The sequence below is a fragment of the Neopelma chrysocephalum genome, unplaced genomic scaffold, assembly GCF_003984885.1.
Source record: "Neopelma chrysocephalum unplaced genomic scaffold, ASM398488v2 Primary Assembly neopelma1_63, whole genome shotgun sequence".
Lineage (NCBI taxonomy): Eukaryota > Metazoa > Chordata > Aves > Passeriformes > Pipridae > Neopelma > Neopelma chrysocephalum.
The window spans coordinates 2,429,472-2,448,367 of NW_020897720.1; the positions used below are offsets into that span (position 1 = coordinate 2,429,472).

At 37.2% G+C, this 18,896-nt stretch overlaps 1 protein-coding gene across 14 annotated transcripts in view; it reads right to left on the bottom strand.

Annotated features, from left to right (window-relative positions):
- Positions 1 to 18,896, bottom strand: part of TENM2 (teneurin transmembrane protein 2) — a 643,539-nt gene that overhangs the window by 487,097 nt on the left and 137,546 nt on the right. For all 14 annotated transcript variants that reach the window (XM_027682931.1, XM_027682929.1, XM_027682927.1 and 11 more), the window contains exon 3: positions 8,362 to 8,637. In XM_027682931.1, the coding sequence (XP_027538732.1) occupies positions 8,362 to 8,587 (226 nt within the window). In that variant the 5' untranslated portion in view covers positions 8,588 to 8,637. The remainder of the gene's footprint in view (positions 1 to 8,361; positions 8,638 to 18,896) is intronic.

Here is an 18,896-nt window from a genome sequence, read left to right on the forward strand (position 1 = left end):
CCTGCCTACCCAATTATTCTCCCTTCTCGTTTTCTTTTCTCCTAATTTTGATTTCCATTTACAGGCTTAAGTGAAATGGTCATCAGTACTTTGACTCAACTCCAAAACCTTCATGGTTCTCTAAGGAAGAAAATGAGGTTTGGGTGGTGGTTTTGTTTGTATGAAAATTTACTTATGTTTTTCTTGTGTAAACTGTGTGTATTTGGGTCCAGTCACAGTGTTTGAAAAGCTTCTAAAAATCATATAATCCATAGGAGGTATCAGGAGAACAAACAGGGATGAGAAAACAAATATAAACATTGTGAACATCATCACAGACCAACCAGTTGTCCTCCAAGTCTAGAATTTAGTCCCTAGGAGTAAGATATTTCAAAAGAAAATGGGAGGGGGAAAAAAAAAATCAAGCATAAAAGACAATTACAGAGTAAACAAAAACACACCTAAAACCTGTTCCCAGTGCATTTGTGCTGAAAACTGACTTGTGAATTGGAGCAATGCACACTCTGCTGCTTAACCCATCTTCCACACACTCCACAAATACACAGAGATCTAATTCTTTCCTTATTTTTTCTGAAGATGCCAAGCTTAAAAACATGCGGCATTGGAGAGTTGAACAGCGTATAATCCAAAATAAAGGCTTTTGTCAGTTAAATATTTACAGAACTTGGTTTTATTTAAACAGTTCTTTCTTCCTGTGTTATCAGAAAGGAGGAGGGGAAGCAAATGGCCTCATTTTCTTTCACCAGAAAACAAGCTTTAGAGGGGTTCCCCAGTTCACAGAAATGAAACAATATTCATTAATGCAAATTCAGGACCATGTGACTTCTAAAGACTCATTTTCTGGAACATGCCAAGGATGCAGGGAGAGAGACGCCCAGTTCAAACAAATGCCAGATCAGGCATAAAAGGTTTTTTAAATCTGAGATTTCAACGTTAATAGGTGTATTAGAAAAGCATCTAAGCATCTCTATCAGTTTGAGAACACTCACAAGTAATCAGCCTTCCTTCCAAACACTTCTTGCTGAAATACAGACCCTAAAAGAAAAAAAACTTTTAAACTGTAAATCCTTTTGAAGACAAGAACACAGAGAAAGAGGAATATTTACACAAGCTAGCGATTTTTGTTAGTAGAATTAATCAATAAATATTTCAATTTAGAATACTTTTAAAAAAAATAAAATCATTATTTCATCTCCCTGGAGTACATTATTTCCCTTTATGATGGATTTTAACACGAGAAAGAGCATCCACAGATGTGCCTAAATATTACAAACTTCTTAGAAGAGTGTGTGCACATGTGTGTATGAGAAAATGGAGAAGGGTTTATAGGATCAAAAATTATTATTTTCAGCATCCAAGGTCTTAGAATTCTATTACAAAGCAGACTAAAGGGATGAGGGGGGGAAAAAAGGTACATGAAGAATAGGTTTTCTTCAACACTCAGTCAGGCCCCAGCATTATAAGCGAGCAAACACGACTCTATTTGAAGCACAAGATCTTTTTCCTTGATACCAATTTGAAGCTATGAAGTATAGGAAGCATAATTCCTATTAATTTTGAAGATCTTTTGAAAATGTATTTGCATGAAAATGGTTACTAAGCCTATTCTAGAATAGGCCTAAGGATTTTTAGCATTTTCTTTTACTCCCAGCGTGTGCTAACTACATGAGTTGATACCATCGACTTTTCAGAAGTTATCTTTTATATGTAGTTTACATAATGTGCATGTAACTTGGTAAATAGTTAAAAAAAATAGAACCCAGTTTAACTTAATCATCAACTAATGAGGAGTCCAGTACAGCAGCAGTGAAAAACCGGCTTTTTGAAAGCTAAATACGTGTTTAGAGGAAAAAAAAGGAGCATAAGTCTGTACATACCTGTATATTTGCACCAGAAATAGTTGCATTCTGAGTCTCTAATTTAAACTGTAAACAAATGCTGATTTTTAATAATGATCAGAAGAGAGAAAATGCCAAGAATAAAGTTATTCCCTGAGAGAAACTGTGTGTACACAGAATTCGCATCTTATGTCTAGGTCTTGTTTATTCTACAAATACATATTAATATTAAAGTAGTGTTGTGTTTTTCAGCACTGGTGTTATTAATTATTACTGAAGTCCTCTGTCAGCATCACAGCTCCTCAACTAGTCCAGAAGGTAAGAGATGAGAGCTACAACCTTCATTCAACAAGTCCATGTCAGTCTGACTTGTCCATGGTCAGTCCCAGCAGGTCTGAGCAACCAACCACTCCCAGCAAATTAAAGCACAATGTATGAAGATGGAAAATGGGGAAATGCAAAGGAAAGAGGATGGAAGGGGAACGTAAGAGAACGTAAGAGATGATCACTACTGATTTAAACTGACATTTGCAAATGAGAGAGCCTGCTGCTCAAAAGTTTAAAAAAAAAAACACAAAAAAAACCCCCAGAAAAACAAACAAACAAACAAACAAAACCATTACAAACCAAAAAACCAACAAAATCCACAAAATGCCAAGAGAAAACAACGTATGCAGATTTAGATGGAAGCACCCCAAGGACTCAAAGTCAATCCCATGATGTTCCACTGAAAAGCCACTTCTGAAGAGATTTCCTTCTGGTTTTTATTGGGACTCAGATCTAATATACATTTATCATAAATATACTGTTTATCAGATCATCTTAGTATTACAGCTCTAAAGCCCACTTTGATGCCAGAGTTTAAATGGAGAAGGAATGTCAGGTTTGTGTTAGACTTTCTTACCTTTTCTTTTCCTAAAAGCATATTTGAGAAAGGCTGCTATAAAGGTTAGTACCTTTATTTATTTGTTAGTCTAGTAATGCTGCCACACACCTCCATTATTAACAACTTCAACACAGATGAAAGCACAGATGAAAAGTGCTTTCATGTTTTTAAATCACTTAACAATAATAACCATAATCATCTTTTATGACTTGGGGAGGGAGAAGGTAGGGAAGGGAGTTTTCATTCAGCATCTTTCCCTTATTAAATAAGGATCACAAATTATATTTTTTTTTATTTCTCATTAAGGCTGAGCTTTCTAGACAAGAGACATTGAAGGCAGTTGTCTCATCCTAATAAATATTTTACACTGGGATCACGTATCTCTTAGGAAACCATTAAAACCAAATTTAAGTCTTGATTCAACAGAAGTGCAAGTTATGTATGTGCACTAGCTCTAACAGGAAAGTTGCCCTAAGGCCTTTTCCCCACACAAGCTCCCCTACATCTGAATTCCATGTTAAGGGCTTCCTCCTTAAGCTTCTGCCACCTGCCTCTACCTCAAATTTTGTTTGATTATGTAACTGTACAGATCTAACAAAAAGCAGCAGATTGCAGAATGCCACTCAAAAAACCTCCCATGACAAAGGAAACCAGAATACAAGAAAAAGTGTTATTTAATGTCCTTAATCCAAATCTATGTATCAAGCATTTAATTTTCGAAAGGTCACAGGTTCTGGAAAGAAGTACTAAAACTAAAATTGCCAAAACTTGGATTTGGAAGGGATACATTAATTTGAGCCGAAGAGTTGAGTACAACTCGTGTTTGATGACAAGATGATCAAAAGTTCAAAAGTTCATCGTGGTGTTACTGGGAATATGAGGAGTGAGGGAAAGTCGGGTCAGCACAAGAACCTGTAACAGTGACTGTCCCCTCTCCAGCAGCACGTGAGTCACTGCTGACACCCCATATCACACCACAGGAACTGTAAGTCTGAACAGGTTCAATCACCCTCCCGAAATGTTCCTTCTGCAGTGTGGTTCTTTGAGTGTGTCCCAGCAAATTCTTTGGTGACAGATTTATGATGTGAAGAACAATCAGAGGAGAAAACAACATTCATTTTTCTCAGCGATCAGAGCTGCCCTGGAGTAGCTGTAACAAATACAATTTAGATTCATCAAGCTGGTCTGGGTTGCTTTGGTTTGGTTTTTTGTATTAATTGATTTTATTTATTTTTTTTTCAAGAAACCTATTCAACATATAAGGAGAAAATATGCAGCATGAAACAGCCACGAGGTGTTTAGCATGGCATGGTAACACAACTTCATGGGAAAGAAACTGAGTATATTACACTTCCCAAGTGCCCCTCTCTGAGAATTCTACTGTGATAACTTAATTTTCTACTTGATGTTAATAAATATTCCAGACAATCTTAAGGGGCATTATAAGGGATTTATTATAATCATTGTCACTATATTTTTTTAACTCCTGTTAACATAGCTATAGTATTAAACAGGATACAAAAAGCACATAATTTTAAAGTATAAAAGAAGAAAAAATAGAATTTGAGCTGATATACAGGAAGGTATCAGCTGCTGTTCTTTACTGAAATGATCTCACCATACAGAAAGGTGCTGTAACATACACAAAGCACTTCAACATTGGTAAAAAAAAATTCTAAATATTTCAGAAGACTGTTGGGTCCTGTTTAATCTGATTTGTGGGTTTTAGCCCTAATTTCAGTAACTTCAATCATATACACTGGTTGTTCTAACATTTCACAGCAGAGATTTATTGCTAAACTAGATCTGACTTGAGAAGGAGAAAGCACTGGATTCAGTATAACAACTGGCTAATAAATTTTGCATCAGCTGAAGCTCAGAGTTTGGCTCAGGCAGAAACACAAAATCCATGAGCTACGAATGTCAAGTGAGGAACTCTGGAATAGTAAGGTTTGCAATCACCTCTTTGAAATTCACTTTAAAACTCTTAACAACTCAGTCTTTCAAGCACAAATCGCTTACAGAATATACACTGAGAAAAGCTGCCTTTCATGGAAACCTCTTTAAAGAAAGGTTTTTCAAAATCTTCATTTTTTTGCCTTAAAGAACGTGTACCTTCCCCATGCTGGGTCAGCAAATGAAGTCAAAGTAAGTATTTTCTTTAAAAAGAAAAAAAAAAAGAAGTTTGATAATTGGTTCACTTTGGTGGAAAAATACATGGCATATAGAGAAATTCACGTATTACCAGAAGATTGCGAAATATTCCAGATAGTCAGAGATGTCAGAACTATTCTTAAGCTTTTGACATATCCTAGCAGGAAGCATAGAAGTTTCTATTCATCTTAAAATACAGCATTCAAAAAGGACTCCTCAGCTTCAAATAAATCCTGTAATGTTTGAATGCTCTCTCAGATTCACTGAAGGACTTTACAGATCGATTGACTAATGAATATCCAGGGCAAGTACTGAGTTATAACACATTTCTATCTGAATTAGGGAAAATCTAAGACAAATGAATAGCTCAAATGTGCATTGGACCTGTCATTTGAGCCAAGACTCTGAACATCTGTTTTGAAGATCTTCAGAGAATAAAATCCTAAACCTATTCTGAATTACTTTGTACAAATATTATTACTGAGATATTAAAAAAAAGAGTTTAAAAGGGGAATTTTATTCCTTAAGTTACATGTAAACATCTTAGGAAAAGCACACCAGAGGTAATGCCAGACTAAGATGTTTCAGGTAATATCAGTCGTGTCATCCTTCATGACTTTATGCCAAAACTTCCACCCCCAGCAAAGAGAAACTTCAGTTGTTTTTGGCACATTTGTCAAAAATTAGCACTCAAAGCTTATTTCAAAACATGCAAACAACAACAAAGTTTTTATTCTCAGAGCTAAACTCCCACCAACATTCAGTTTGCCTATTAAATGCTTTATTCACACCAGCTTAGGCCAGTATTGATACTTCAGATATCGGCTTCTTCATGAAGCACTAGACAAACAAGTCAGAACAGAAAGAATAAAATACTGCAGCAACCCAAGAAGAACTGTTTCAGACCTCTGAGCTCTGAGCATAGTTTTTGTTATTAGCATCTCACTAATCAAAGATAGTAGTAGTGCAACTTGGCCTTACACTTACACAGATTTTCAAAACCCAGTAATGTACGATCAGGCAGCAGCTAAAAACAGCTGCTGTGAGCAGTTCCAGTGCCATGGTGAAACCAAATACTCTGCAATAAGTCAAATACATTTAGCTTTACTAAAAGAAGAGCCAAAATATTGAGGAATATATCTGCAATTGCTTAAAAAAAAAAAAGACGTCAAGCTTTTTTATAATAGAAAAACAACAACAAAAAAATCTCTAAAGACTATTTGTTTTAAGCATGTTTATTTCCTACAGAATTTAATCCCATCAAAACACCTACTCAATTTAGAATAAATTTACATGTATGAATTCCTGGATGTCTGCAGCTGGAAACTGCAAGCATAAGATGCAATGAACAGTATTTCCTGCTATATGAACCACATTTTTATCCATATAATGTTAATGTGGAAAGTGAGAACATCTACCAAGTCCTAATCTGGATCTACTTGCCACATTATCTCAAATTTCATGTCAACAGAAGAACTGTTCAATCAGAAAGAATCATCATACTGACTTACTCTCTAAAGAAATTTGCTTTTCAAACTTAACAAAAGCAGGAAAATAAGGACTTACTGCTCATATTATCTAACCAAAAACCTTACTTTGGCTCTCTGACATTATTCATTTAGACACAACAACACAGACTAGCAGGGGAAAATAGTAATAAAAAAAAATCTGAGTCTTTCAATTCAGTTACCAACAATTTGCACTCCCCTTCATAAATAGGGCAGATAAGAACACATTAAGAGCAGGAGGAGGATGAACAGTTGTCAAATCAATAATCAAGAGAAAAAGGCCATCATGAAATGCTGAATAATGACCTGGAAACTAAAATGAGGCACTTGAGCTGAAGCATCAATCATCCAGATAGGGAAAGGTAATATTTAGATGACTCCTGTACACTAAGGCAGAACAAAACACTTTGAAAGTGGCTCCAGTGGCTCAAACGTTCCAGTTGCAGTTTGATGTGTTATCTTGGGTAAACACCTATGAGCAAAGAAAGACCCTACAGGAACAGAGATTACCTCTGAAAATAGAGCTGGGTGTTTGATAGACCAAGCACAGTGCAAACACTCCCAAATGCCTGTACACAAATGTGAGAGAAACAAGGGATTAGACAAGGGTTTAATTATCGATACTAATTATTAGATAGTTTGATCTAAAGGTGAGGACAGACACTGACTGCTGGCAGAATGCTTTCAACAACATGATATCAAGTACAAGAAATGACCTTTCATGGAAAGATTTCCACAAACAAGTGTGATAACCTAAAATTCCCTGAGTCACAACATTAGAAATGTGTAGCAGAGAACTATCACATGCCATTAACAGGTACATATATAAATCAGTAGAGTTTCTACAATTAAATATGTGGTAGATAGTTTACCTTCCATTGAGAGGGAGCACAAAAGCTATACATTTCTGCCTCAAAGTTGCCTATACCTTACCTTATACAAACCATATCTGATTCTTCAACTGAAAGTAAACCAAGTCCTTTAAATTTAAAAGCCATTACTAATTGTTGACTGAGTAGCAATTTAATCAAGCCATTTGGTTGAGTTAACCAGATGATTAAACACCACTCCTATGAAGCCATGTTCACTAATAGTTTCAACACAGAGATTTACAATTTACTGAGAGAAGCAAATACCTGAGAGTAAAACTAAGTGCATGTACAGTGCAAAGGCACATTCACAGGTTTTTCAACTAAAAAACATTTAAATTTCTTATTCATTAATCTATTGACATAACAAGTATTTAAAGCAAGGACCATTTTATAAAAGAAGAGATTATTTTCCCTTGCTTACAAGCTCACACAGGCAGGTAATTTCAAATATTAGTTCTAGGGATTCGATGCTGCAATAACATATTACAGCCAGTTCCAGAAGTAATTAGATGGGTTTCCTCCTTTCAGTTTTTATGAGGTGGATGGTAAGCAGTGACAAAATGAAGTCAGAGGAACCAGCATTCCCATTCCCACAGCAGTTAAGCACAGGAATGGAATTCCAAGGCAGCTGGCTAATAATGAATGTATGTTGGTCCTATGGGTTTTTACCATAACAGTGTTTATTTATCTTTTCAGTACAGGTAATGTGTTAAAGACAGACAAATTTAGGTGAAAATGCCACTATTATCCCAAAATTAACCTAGGAAACAGAAGTTAGTATATTGGCTGACCCCAAGATCCATGCCAAAGACACCATCTGGTTAAGGGTCACTAGCACTTTTGTCTGTCAGCTGTTTAGACCAGCAAATCTTGGTTTGCCTAATTTACAAATTCCAAAAATCCCAGAAAGTGAAATTCCAAAAGTACCAGAAAAGCTGAGAAAAGAAAGAACTTTCTAATTTAACACAAAACACTTGAAATAATGGTAAAATAGTATCCATTCTCCTACAGTTCTTTCATTCAAACTCCTTGTAACACTGCTATATTTTAACAAGGAACAGAGACTCTTTACCCAGAGAAACCAGCTCTGCCTTTAAACATACCTTGCCTTGGAAACTCATCCGACTCCCTGTGAACCAGGTCAGAAACTCGATTTCCATAGTGCATCCTGGTGTCATGATCATAGGCCTTCAGTGTCTCGCTGGAGCTGTAGGACTTCTGGGTTGGGACTCTGCAGTCCTCACTGTCCAGGGAAGAGCTCGTGTAGCGACACTCCTTCCCACACCGGCCCCGCGTCAGGGAACGGTGTCTTCTGTCTTTTATATCCATTATTCTGAGTCAGGAAAGCCACTCTTTTATTTGGGGTCAGTCACTGTCACCTAAAAGCATGAAAGGATAACAGAATTGAGCGATGCTGCTGCCACATTGTGGTTCATTCTACTCTCCCTGACTTATCCTTGAAGAACAACGCAACACGGACAGAGAAGAAAGGGAAGACCCACATGATACATCCTTAGAAATTGAAATAATTGACCTCAATGGGTGGGGAGAAAAAAAATGAAATGCTGTAAGAGAATTGCGTTCTATCTAAATTATCCTCCCCCACTGAAGAGTTCAAAAAATAACGATAAAACAAAAACACTGTCATCTTTTGATTTTTGAATGAGCCCTGGTAACAACACAACTGACAGAATTATATTTGTTCCTGTTATGCAACAGTACAAAGAAAAGCAGACTCAAACCAGCCTTAATTATTTCCCTTCTTCCTGCAGGAGGGCTTGCAATTAAGACTGAAGCATGCTGGAGAGTTGCATAGAGGAGATTATTCCTATTCATCCTTAATGCATTACAAAGCTGTACGTTATCCTTTAACGTGTTCACAAGCAGCAGCAACTAATTTTATTGCTCCTAGTTAACATAATTCAAGGCCCTGCTCTCAACAAAAGGTTGGGCTGGGTATCTCCAGAGGTCCTCTCCAGCCTTGATATTTCTGCATAGTTATGATTCTCTGAGCACACTTTGGGAATTGGCTGCTCTTGGGCACCACAGAACATGACTGGATGTGCTTCTTCACAACCCCTCAAGATGACCAGTTTATTCATCTCAGCAGTTGGAGCTCTTGAAAATTGTCTAAATCTCTTCTTGCTCACTGGACCAGAAAGAGAGAGAGTTTCTTACAGTCTTCTTACACTCTACTTAATTAGGACACCCTTACTGTCGATATAGACTTTAATATATTCATAGTTAGCATGCATAAACTTCAAAATGAAAGATACTGCAGAAAGCAAGAAATACAGTAAGCACAAGCACCCTAACCACTGGGGTACTAATTATTTCGAGTTGGTATTAGTATGTATGTCTTTCTCTCATGGCATACTATGCCCAGGTCTGTGCAAGTCCTGAGAAATCCTCATGACAAAACTTTTGGCTGGAAATGAAATCTTCCCACGTAAAAAATACTCAGATTTGCTAACAAGTAGCAACTGGAAAACCACCTCTTGCTTTTCTTTATGTGGCTAAGGAGGTGAAGAAATGGTTTTGGCAAATTTAGCTGGGATAGTTGAAGACCTTCACCTTGCCCCTGTCCCCTCCCAGGCCAGGTTGCCACTCACAAGCCCACCCAGTAGAACAGGGCAAGGTCCTGCACACCAGCTCCAGCCAGCACAGAGGTTTTACTTAAACCATCAAAGCTCTTCAGCAGTGCATCTCCTTCTGCCACCTCTGCCACCAAAGGAGCAAACACCAGCCAGAATTGATAAAATTGTGGGAGGCAGCCGTGCCTTTCACTGTGGTAGTTGTTTGCACCTGCAGCAGAAGAGGTCATAACACAGGCATAAGTATTGGCTAAATCACTGCCTGTTGGCTGGAACAGATTAGGGCCTTCAGAGAGAATAAATGTGCTTGGCCAGAGGAGCTGGTGACCTAGAGAAAAGGTTTCTTGGCTTTGTTTAGATTCTGACATTTAGACTTCTTGTGGTTTTTGGGTTTGGGTTTTTTTTTTCTTTCTTTCTCTATTTTAAAGAAGAAAGTTAAGTAACCACAAGAAACAGCTGCTTTAAGCCACCCACAGGTACTCTGCAATCTGGGAGCAATAAGAAGTGTAAACACGCTTACTTTTTTTCTCCTTTTTCACTTATTTTTAACATTTCAGGGGGGGAAAAAAGTCATAAAACACACCACACAGAAAAGCCAAAACAAAATCAGAGACATTCAGCACTTAAAACTGACAGGGTTAGTTTTATAATTTTAGATTAAAGAGAAGAGTCAATACACATTCCTGTTTCTCACCTCTCTGAACATCTAATGGCTAAACTGACTACTCTATATCTGAATTGTTCTGTAATATTTATTAAGCTGTAATTTGGTCCTGTAATATTTATTAAACTGTAAAGCACATTAACTGTAAAGCACATTAACACTGGTGGCACAAACACTTGCTTTCATTTAGATTAACAATGCCTGGCTCTTTGATCCCAGTTCAATAGTCCCTCGTCAAATTCAGATATCAATTTATCACAATTATGAACACAGAAACAAATAAATATATTACAGCATTGAGCAAAAACTGCCAATGACTCTCTGGATGTCTTCATGCTATTACTGAATACAAAAGCCTGTTATTCTATACCAATTCCATATTGTCTGTGAGTTCAGCAAACAAACAGCTTTTTGGTTGTGTGGCTGCTAAACTTTAGGCCTTCTGGCCTAATTTCTATTGTCTCTGAAAGAACATTTAATTCCTCGTTACTAGAGTTGAAAGAAGGATTTACTATGACCAAGATAAAACTTCTGAGTATTTCCAGGATATGAGCTCATTAAAGCATCTTCTCAGGTGGACAAGAGTTTTTGAAACTGTTCCCTCAATAAATATTGTTTTGTAAAGTTTTTTGCAATTACTCTACAAATACCAAAATAAACAGAAATGGTAAGACAAGACAATGCTCCACTGCTGATCATGCCAGGAAATATTCCTCAGTCACCCACATGTGCAGAATATGAAATGCAATGTCTGCACTGTTTCTACCACACCAAGTCTAACAGGTTAACACAAGAAAATAAATGTAAAAATATGATAAATACATCCCAAGAGCTTTACTTTGACTTTTCTTAGGGAAAATCTTGTTACAAGAATCAGGCCTCATAATAATTTGATGAATAATTTGATTTTTATAATGCCAGACCATTAAAAATTTCTTGAACTTTACTAAATTTTAGAAGATGCTTAAAAACACTGTAAATAAATTTTTAAAATTATATTTTTATTCAATTACATATTCATATTTATTACAGCACATTTTTTTTTCTGAATTTTTTATTCCTTGAGGACAACTCCCAAGCATCCAAGACTAAATACATCTACCTAAATGCAATAAAACATTCTCATTCTTCTCTCCTGTTCACCTGGGCTTTGGGGATTTCTATGAACTCAAAGCAGTCAGGCAAAAAGCAGTTCCCACAGCATCATCCAATAACCATTCTCAAAATTCAGACAACAGTATCACCACACACTGCTTAAAATACGATGAAGTGAAGTTGTAACACACTCCTAGAAAATCTGTTTCACCTTTTTTTTCATACTTATCTTTTACAGATGAAATACTGATTCAACTCAATTCTAAACACCTTCCCTGTTAGATAGTGAAATCTTTATGTAATGTATTCCTGGAAAGGTAAGGTGTGATAGCTTTGGTTAAGAGAGAATAACGGTGAGATTCAATTGGAGTTTAGAACTCCTGATACTCTTGGAGTTGCTTGTCTCAAGGGCTCTCTCTGAACAGTTTATTTTGAGTAATTGACCTAAATAGTAACTGGTTTAATAATTTCTTTTGTTTCAAAGGATTTAAACTAATACTGCTCATTCTGACCCACTTACACTACAGAGCAGTACAACCACTAAGAACTGACTTCAACTGTTTTTCTCATCTATCTTTGGTTTCATTATCTCAGAAGCACTAATAAGAGCTCCACCTGTGAGGGAGGTATTTATTCAGAAAATACTTATTGCTGATTTATAATGGCCTGCTACAGAGTTGGTCAAGCTTCCCAGGAGTGTCATCTCAGCTGATCTGGGCCTTCCACTAACAGTCAACCTACAACAATAAATGGCACGTGCTATATTTGCTGCTGACATCCTGAGATCCTGTGTGCTGCTACTACACGTGTCTAATACACTTCCAACTCACTATTCACCCAATATTACATTTACTGTGCTTATAGAAAACTATTTCCCTGGACACAACTACAGCAGTGGTAATGGCAGCATAAGAGGGGTAGTCCAAGGGCATGAAAACACTATGACCTACAGGGAGAAGAGAGGTGGGGGGGAGGAAAAGAGAGAGGAGCTGAGGAGTGAAAATAATTTTTTTTGTTTAGGGGGTTTAAAATCTTGACCACATCTTCTTCTGTTAGCACAGTCAAATCAATAGGAGGCAAGGAGGGAGGGAGGGCCCAAAATGAATTTTAATGGCTTGGCGAAGCTTATGCCAAAACTCTCCTTAAATTTAAAGTTGATTCGTACACTTATCTCACTTAAGTCATGTGCTTGTTTCCTGCATTTTCTAATGATCCTCACTCAATTACAGTGTACATGGCCATTAGAGCTGCCACTCACAGCAGGCAGAGTGCAGGAATCACTTGGAAGTTCAAGGGGAAACAAAGCCCTTCGCTGTGCCCCAAAATCACCTGGCACAGCTAGATCCAAACATTACAATAGTGCACAGGGTATTGGAAACAGCCTTTTTTCCCTTTTTTTTTTATTTAAAACAAGTAGTACATCATGTACCAACCTGTTCATTAAAAAAAAAAGGTCTCTTAAAAGCCTGTACTCCTTTTCAGGAGCAGCAATCGAAAAAAAGCTTGTGATTTAGAGATTCAAATGCTGTTGATTATTTTATGCAAAGACTGTTTCTGAAATGAGAAAATGCATTCATTCAGCTTTGGTGCAGTACAAATTTTCAGGTAAAAAAATAAAACAGTTATTTAAATGCTGTGGGTTTTGATGATTTTAATATTAGTGAAAAAGTACATCTCTATTTCTGCATCCCCTCTGCCTTTTTTTTAAAGAAGGCAATAAATAAAATGCAATTTTAAAAACAAGTACTACTATAGTATGTACACTTTGTTAGATGAAATAATGTGGATGACAAATACATTGGTTTTGATTTGCACCAAAAGTCCAAGTATATTTAGACAGTCTGTTGGGTGTAATAATGTAACCTCATTTTTCATTGATAAATTATTAGTCTGATTTTTCATATATTTATTTTTTTCCTCTCCAAATACTGAATTTTCCATTTAGGGTGCTACTCTACATATGTGTTAAAAATTATATGGGTTAATTATGACACGGGAAATAGCTATTTCAGAACAGTAGAGATAAATGATTCAAGTTAAGTAATAGAAGACATACAGTGCTTACAGGCATTCTGTGTTGGGCTTTACTTCAGAGAACCCCTGCTTTTTAATTTTTTTTTCCTTTTAATAAATAAAATCTATAAGAAGTGTTAGCAGACTAAGGACAGTCAAAAATGGTAAACACAACAACAAAATCAAGCACTGTGCCAAATCTTTATCTCATATATGTATTTTTATCTATTTAAATATACATATTTTTATTTCCAGGCTATCTTCTGAGATTTCTGTACTCCAGGAACTTACAAATCCCACAACTGTTTAAATCTATTATGAAAATAACATCCCATTAAGAAAATAACATGCCATCAAGAACTGATGAAAAGCCCAGGAGCTACAAGACAGTTTTCTAACAGTCAGTCTCACATCATTCACTGGCTGCTAAGGATTAACCCCTCATTTTTCCCTGTGTGTTGGGCCATGAGGTTGGTGGATGTGAGCCCAGGCTCATCTCTGTGCTGAGAGGCCTCACAATCGTAGTTCTGAGGACAAATGGAAAGTTTCTTTCTTAAGGGCACTTGATCAGCTGAAAAAGCAGACAAATTCAGATCCAAAGTCATAACTGTTATGAAATCTGGCTTCTGGTTTATGAAGTTCACAAGCTGGAGATCACCACGGGTTTGGAACCACACCAGTACAATTTCCTTATCAGTGAGGTCACCAGGTCTGAGACAGAGTGGACACATGAACCAACCAACCAAGTCCTCATGTTCATCTGCTACAAACTGAGTGGTTTTCCCCCCTGTGAGAGAGAGCATGACAAACAGCAAACTTCACAAACACATGGGAAAGGTTCCAGAGCAGGAAGAAAATTACTGGCATTTAAACCTCCATTATGCAAAACCAATGTAGTGCTTCGACAGCCCACATCGTAAATTTACTTGATTTTTCTTGAAAAGTTATGTTAAATTCACTGAAATATTATTTGGATCATACACAGTTCAGTAGCTGATCATCAAAAGAGAGCATCAGCTATCATGTTGATTCCCATCCCAGAGGCTACACCAGGCATTAGGAGCAGATTGTGCCACAGTGACTCAGAAAGGTGGCCACGCTTTGGAAAAGCTCCTTTTTCAGAGAAGGGCTTAAAAACCCTGCAAAGCAGCACTAAGCAGAACATTCCTAGTTATACAAACGAGGCTGAAATGACATCTTTTCTACCCAGATACACAGAGGTAAAACAGTAAAAGAATTTGAAGGCCAAGTAAAGAAAAGAATCTTTGTGTATTCTGCTGTTTTTCAAGCATGTGAAGTTTTCCAGTTTTTCCTGCTGAAGAGTGTTCTTCCTTCTTCTTGGAATGAGGCACTGATATTCCCACCAGTCAAAAAACATTCCCCCACACCAAAAAAACTCAAAAAAAAAAATTGCAAAAAAAGGAAAAAAAAAGGAAAAAAACCACCTTTTACCCAGGGATAACATATTTCCACTCCTAACGAGCAATGAGAGCTAAATCTGTGCTATCCTTATTCTACCCAAAAGGTCAAACACCATAAGGGTAAGAGTCCCACCTGAGGTCACACGGTACGTCTGCTGCACACTGGAAACCTCAAGTTCCAGTTCTCAGTTTCCTGCTCTCAGAAGAATTGTTACCTACATACTCCTATCATTCTATGCAGTCAGATTAAAAAAAAAAAGCAAACAAAAAAAACAAAACAAAAAGTCACCACAGAACAATACAACAAACCAAGGTCTCTATTAATATAAATAGTTAAAATCAGTATAGCTGAACAAAACGGATTTAAAGATCAAATATGAACCAGTCACTTCAAAAGACTAAGTTTGCTAGAAATAATTGCCTAGAGAACACTATTAGTCTTCTACTGCCTAGAAAGAATAAACAATAATATTATCTACTGCTAAAACGTTGTTAATGAAGAAAGGTAGAATAATTTATCACTGTATAATTAAGACAATGCAGTTAAGCATGCTTTAACGATTCTGTATAATAGTTTCCTATCACTAGAGAATACTTCTGAAACAGGGAATAATCGTCTAAATAATTTTTGATTAAGTCCTTGATCAAACTGATCAACATTTAGGGAAATGAGATAGATCTAAATGCCCATACAAGGAGTGACAACTTGCTTTATTTAATTGTCCATTGGTGATGCACTTTTTTGATTCTAATCCTGGGGTAGAATGCTGTCTTTAATTAAGCTAATGGGATTTTTAACCTTACTAGCAATGGGTCAAGACATCAAGCTGGTTGGAGCACAAATTGTACTCCAGCCATTCCCCCTCTTTTGCTTTCACCAACACTTGGTTCATTTAATTACTTGCCAGAATTTTCCAGTGTTCTGTCCTCTTGTCAGGCTGCTTTGTCTTTCCATTTTCTTAAAAACCTTATTTATGCCCACAGTTTCAGTTATGGATTTGAATGCTGCTCATTTCCACAAGCCTTCTTCTCGACCCAGGCTAATCCATCAGCTGTCCCTGGGAGCTCCTGGGCATGGTGCTTCTATATCAGACTCCAGGGGTTTGATGGAGGACTGTGCTATCAAGTCAGAGAAATGTAACTGTGCTTCTCTTCGCACCCAAGCAGGTTCAATGTCAAGAATTTGAAGACAGTTCCTTCCTAATTCTTTTGCACTTCCTTATGTTAAAACATTCTGTAATTCTACACCCGTTGGGCACCTTCATTCCTGCTGGCAACAGCAAAAGCTGTACCACTGGGAGAAAGATCAGCCAAAAGAAAACCCTTTGGAATGCACCTTTCATTTCTTGTTTACTCTTAACAGATGAACATACGGTTAAGGGGGAACTTTTCCAGAATCTGAGATCCAGCAAAGCTCCCGTGCCCATCTCCTCAGAGGATGCTACTACAAGATGATCACACTGCTGAAGAAGTTTCTTTGCTATTTTCAAACCTCTCCAAGACTATTCTCAGAACTCATCAAATGTAGTAATCATGCAAGCAGTTATGAGTTTAGGTACTTTACTTATCACTTCAGTTGAGAACACCACCTGCTTTTGACTCTACACTTACATCATTCTCTCTCATTCTGTCCAAGAAACACTCCCTTTCTTTCTTTAAGGCTTCCATGGAACCTCTCCTACTTCAGTCTGATACTAACAATTTTCATATGCTCATTAGCAAGATACTTTAATATGCTTTCTCCCTGCTAGCAGTGTCAACCTATGAAAATATTTTTTGAAGAAGGCTTTACTAGAGATTATTTTTAAGGCTATATAACCTTAGGATAATAAAATTCAACAATATTTTAAAATGCCTAACAGCAGAATGCCAATAAAGCTATTCCCAATTACACAAGTAAATAATCCACTCAGCTAGAGGCCTGATACTGCCCCATATTAAAGAAAAAAAAAGAAAAAAAATGAAAAACAACGGAAAAAAAAGAAAGGGAAAAAAAGAAAACAGTCTTTTTGTTTGTGTAACCTGGTAGCCTTACTTCTTGGGAGTTCTTTGCCTTTGTAAACACACAGATTGTATCAGAAATAACAGCTTCCTAAAGTGATTCTTTGTTTTAAAGGTTCAAGGTAAGCTAAGAAAATGTTAAAAGAAAAAAGAAATAGGAAGACAATGGAACATCATGATAAGGCACACAAAATGGATGACATTATAGCTCAACAGCTTCCATACAAGTATTTTCTGAAGCATTTTAAATCCCAGATTGCCTCAGCCAGCAATGAAACTTTGCATAATAAAGTAAGAAGGCTGCACTGTAAGTTTCTCAGCTAACAAGTGTTGTTCCATCTTCCAATAAAGGAAAACAAATTGCTTTATAGAGAGTAATTAAACCTTGCAATGATGGATAAAATGAATACAACTCTTTTTAAAAAATGACCAACTGTAACTCAAAATCTCTGAAGTGAATTTACTGTGTCCACAAAGTAAGGGGATGGCAGGGACAGAATTGAGGTCCTGTCACCCTGAAAGCTGGTCCACCCAAACCTGCAGTGCAAGGTTTGCTTGCCTGTTATCACAGCAGACGAGGACAGAGAGAGTTCCTTTGATTAAAGGAAAACTTTTGAATAATTTAAATTAAGAAAAACACACTTCTAGGAAATCAACCGGTCCAAGATCACAAAAAGCAACAAATACCTCATAATATTGTACAGCCACTGTGCAGACATTACTACATCCCCTGTTCCATCTCCAAATCATGAAGGAGAAGGCCACATGCTTCAGCAGACGTTATCTACCTCATTGTTTAGGGCAGCACATGTCATCTAATGTTTACTCTCACATTGCAACTTCCTTCTGCAGAATTCTTGGATAGGACCATCATTTTGCTTACTATCCTCTGTGTCTCCAAAGAAAGCCTGGCATTTGCTGATGGATAAGAGCTTTCCTCTGTGTCACACTGTCAGCAGTCACTGCTCATGAGCTGAGTTGTCAGGGAGAAGCTCATCCTGGCTCCTCAGCTGCCACACTTCCCAACCTTGTACAGGATCTTCATCCAACAGCCAGCAGGAGGTCCCTGAAGGCACCCGGAGGCAGCAAGGGCTTAAGCTGTACCAGCACAGAGCACAGGAGCTCACGTGGGGATACTCTCAAATGAGCTATTGCCTGAGAAATGCAAGCAACCATCTCCCATCCACTGTGTGGCAGTTCCACAAAGCAAGAGTCACAAGGAAGTAACAAGTTAAAAAATGCTCTTAAAACTTCAAGGAATCTTTACAAAATCCGTTTTGTCCTTCCTTTCCATTGCCCTTTCACAGACTGAACAATAACCAAGCTGCAGTGTCTGATTTCTTCTCGAGACTAAGCTCCCTGCACTAAAGCCAGCCCCCACAATTTTGCCATCTGGTGCCTGGATTGCCGTGCATCCAGCACAGAGATCCCTACATTCTTCAACTGCCACGGTCAAACTTCCCAGGCAAAAGCATCAGCACCCTGTGAAAAGGAGAGAGATCAAACCTAAGGGAACCTGGCAAGTAATATTTAAAGCAAATTTAAACCAAATGTTGTTTCACCTACCACATTTAGGTATATCACTGAATCTTGCAAAATAAAATATATCACTTCAATGAAGACATTTGATTTAAACTAAACATTTATTGTATCTGTACAGCTATGCGGACATCCTGATCCACATCCACAGCATATAGAATGCATAGTGTCTTAAAATTGCTTATTCTCCAAAGGTATTGGAATTGATAAAGTTTATAGCTCTGTTTTTCAAAACAGAAAATTAACTGGAGGTCCAAAACTTAGTTGATTTTTTTTCTAAGGATCAGATATTATGTACAGAAACAAAATTA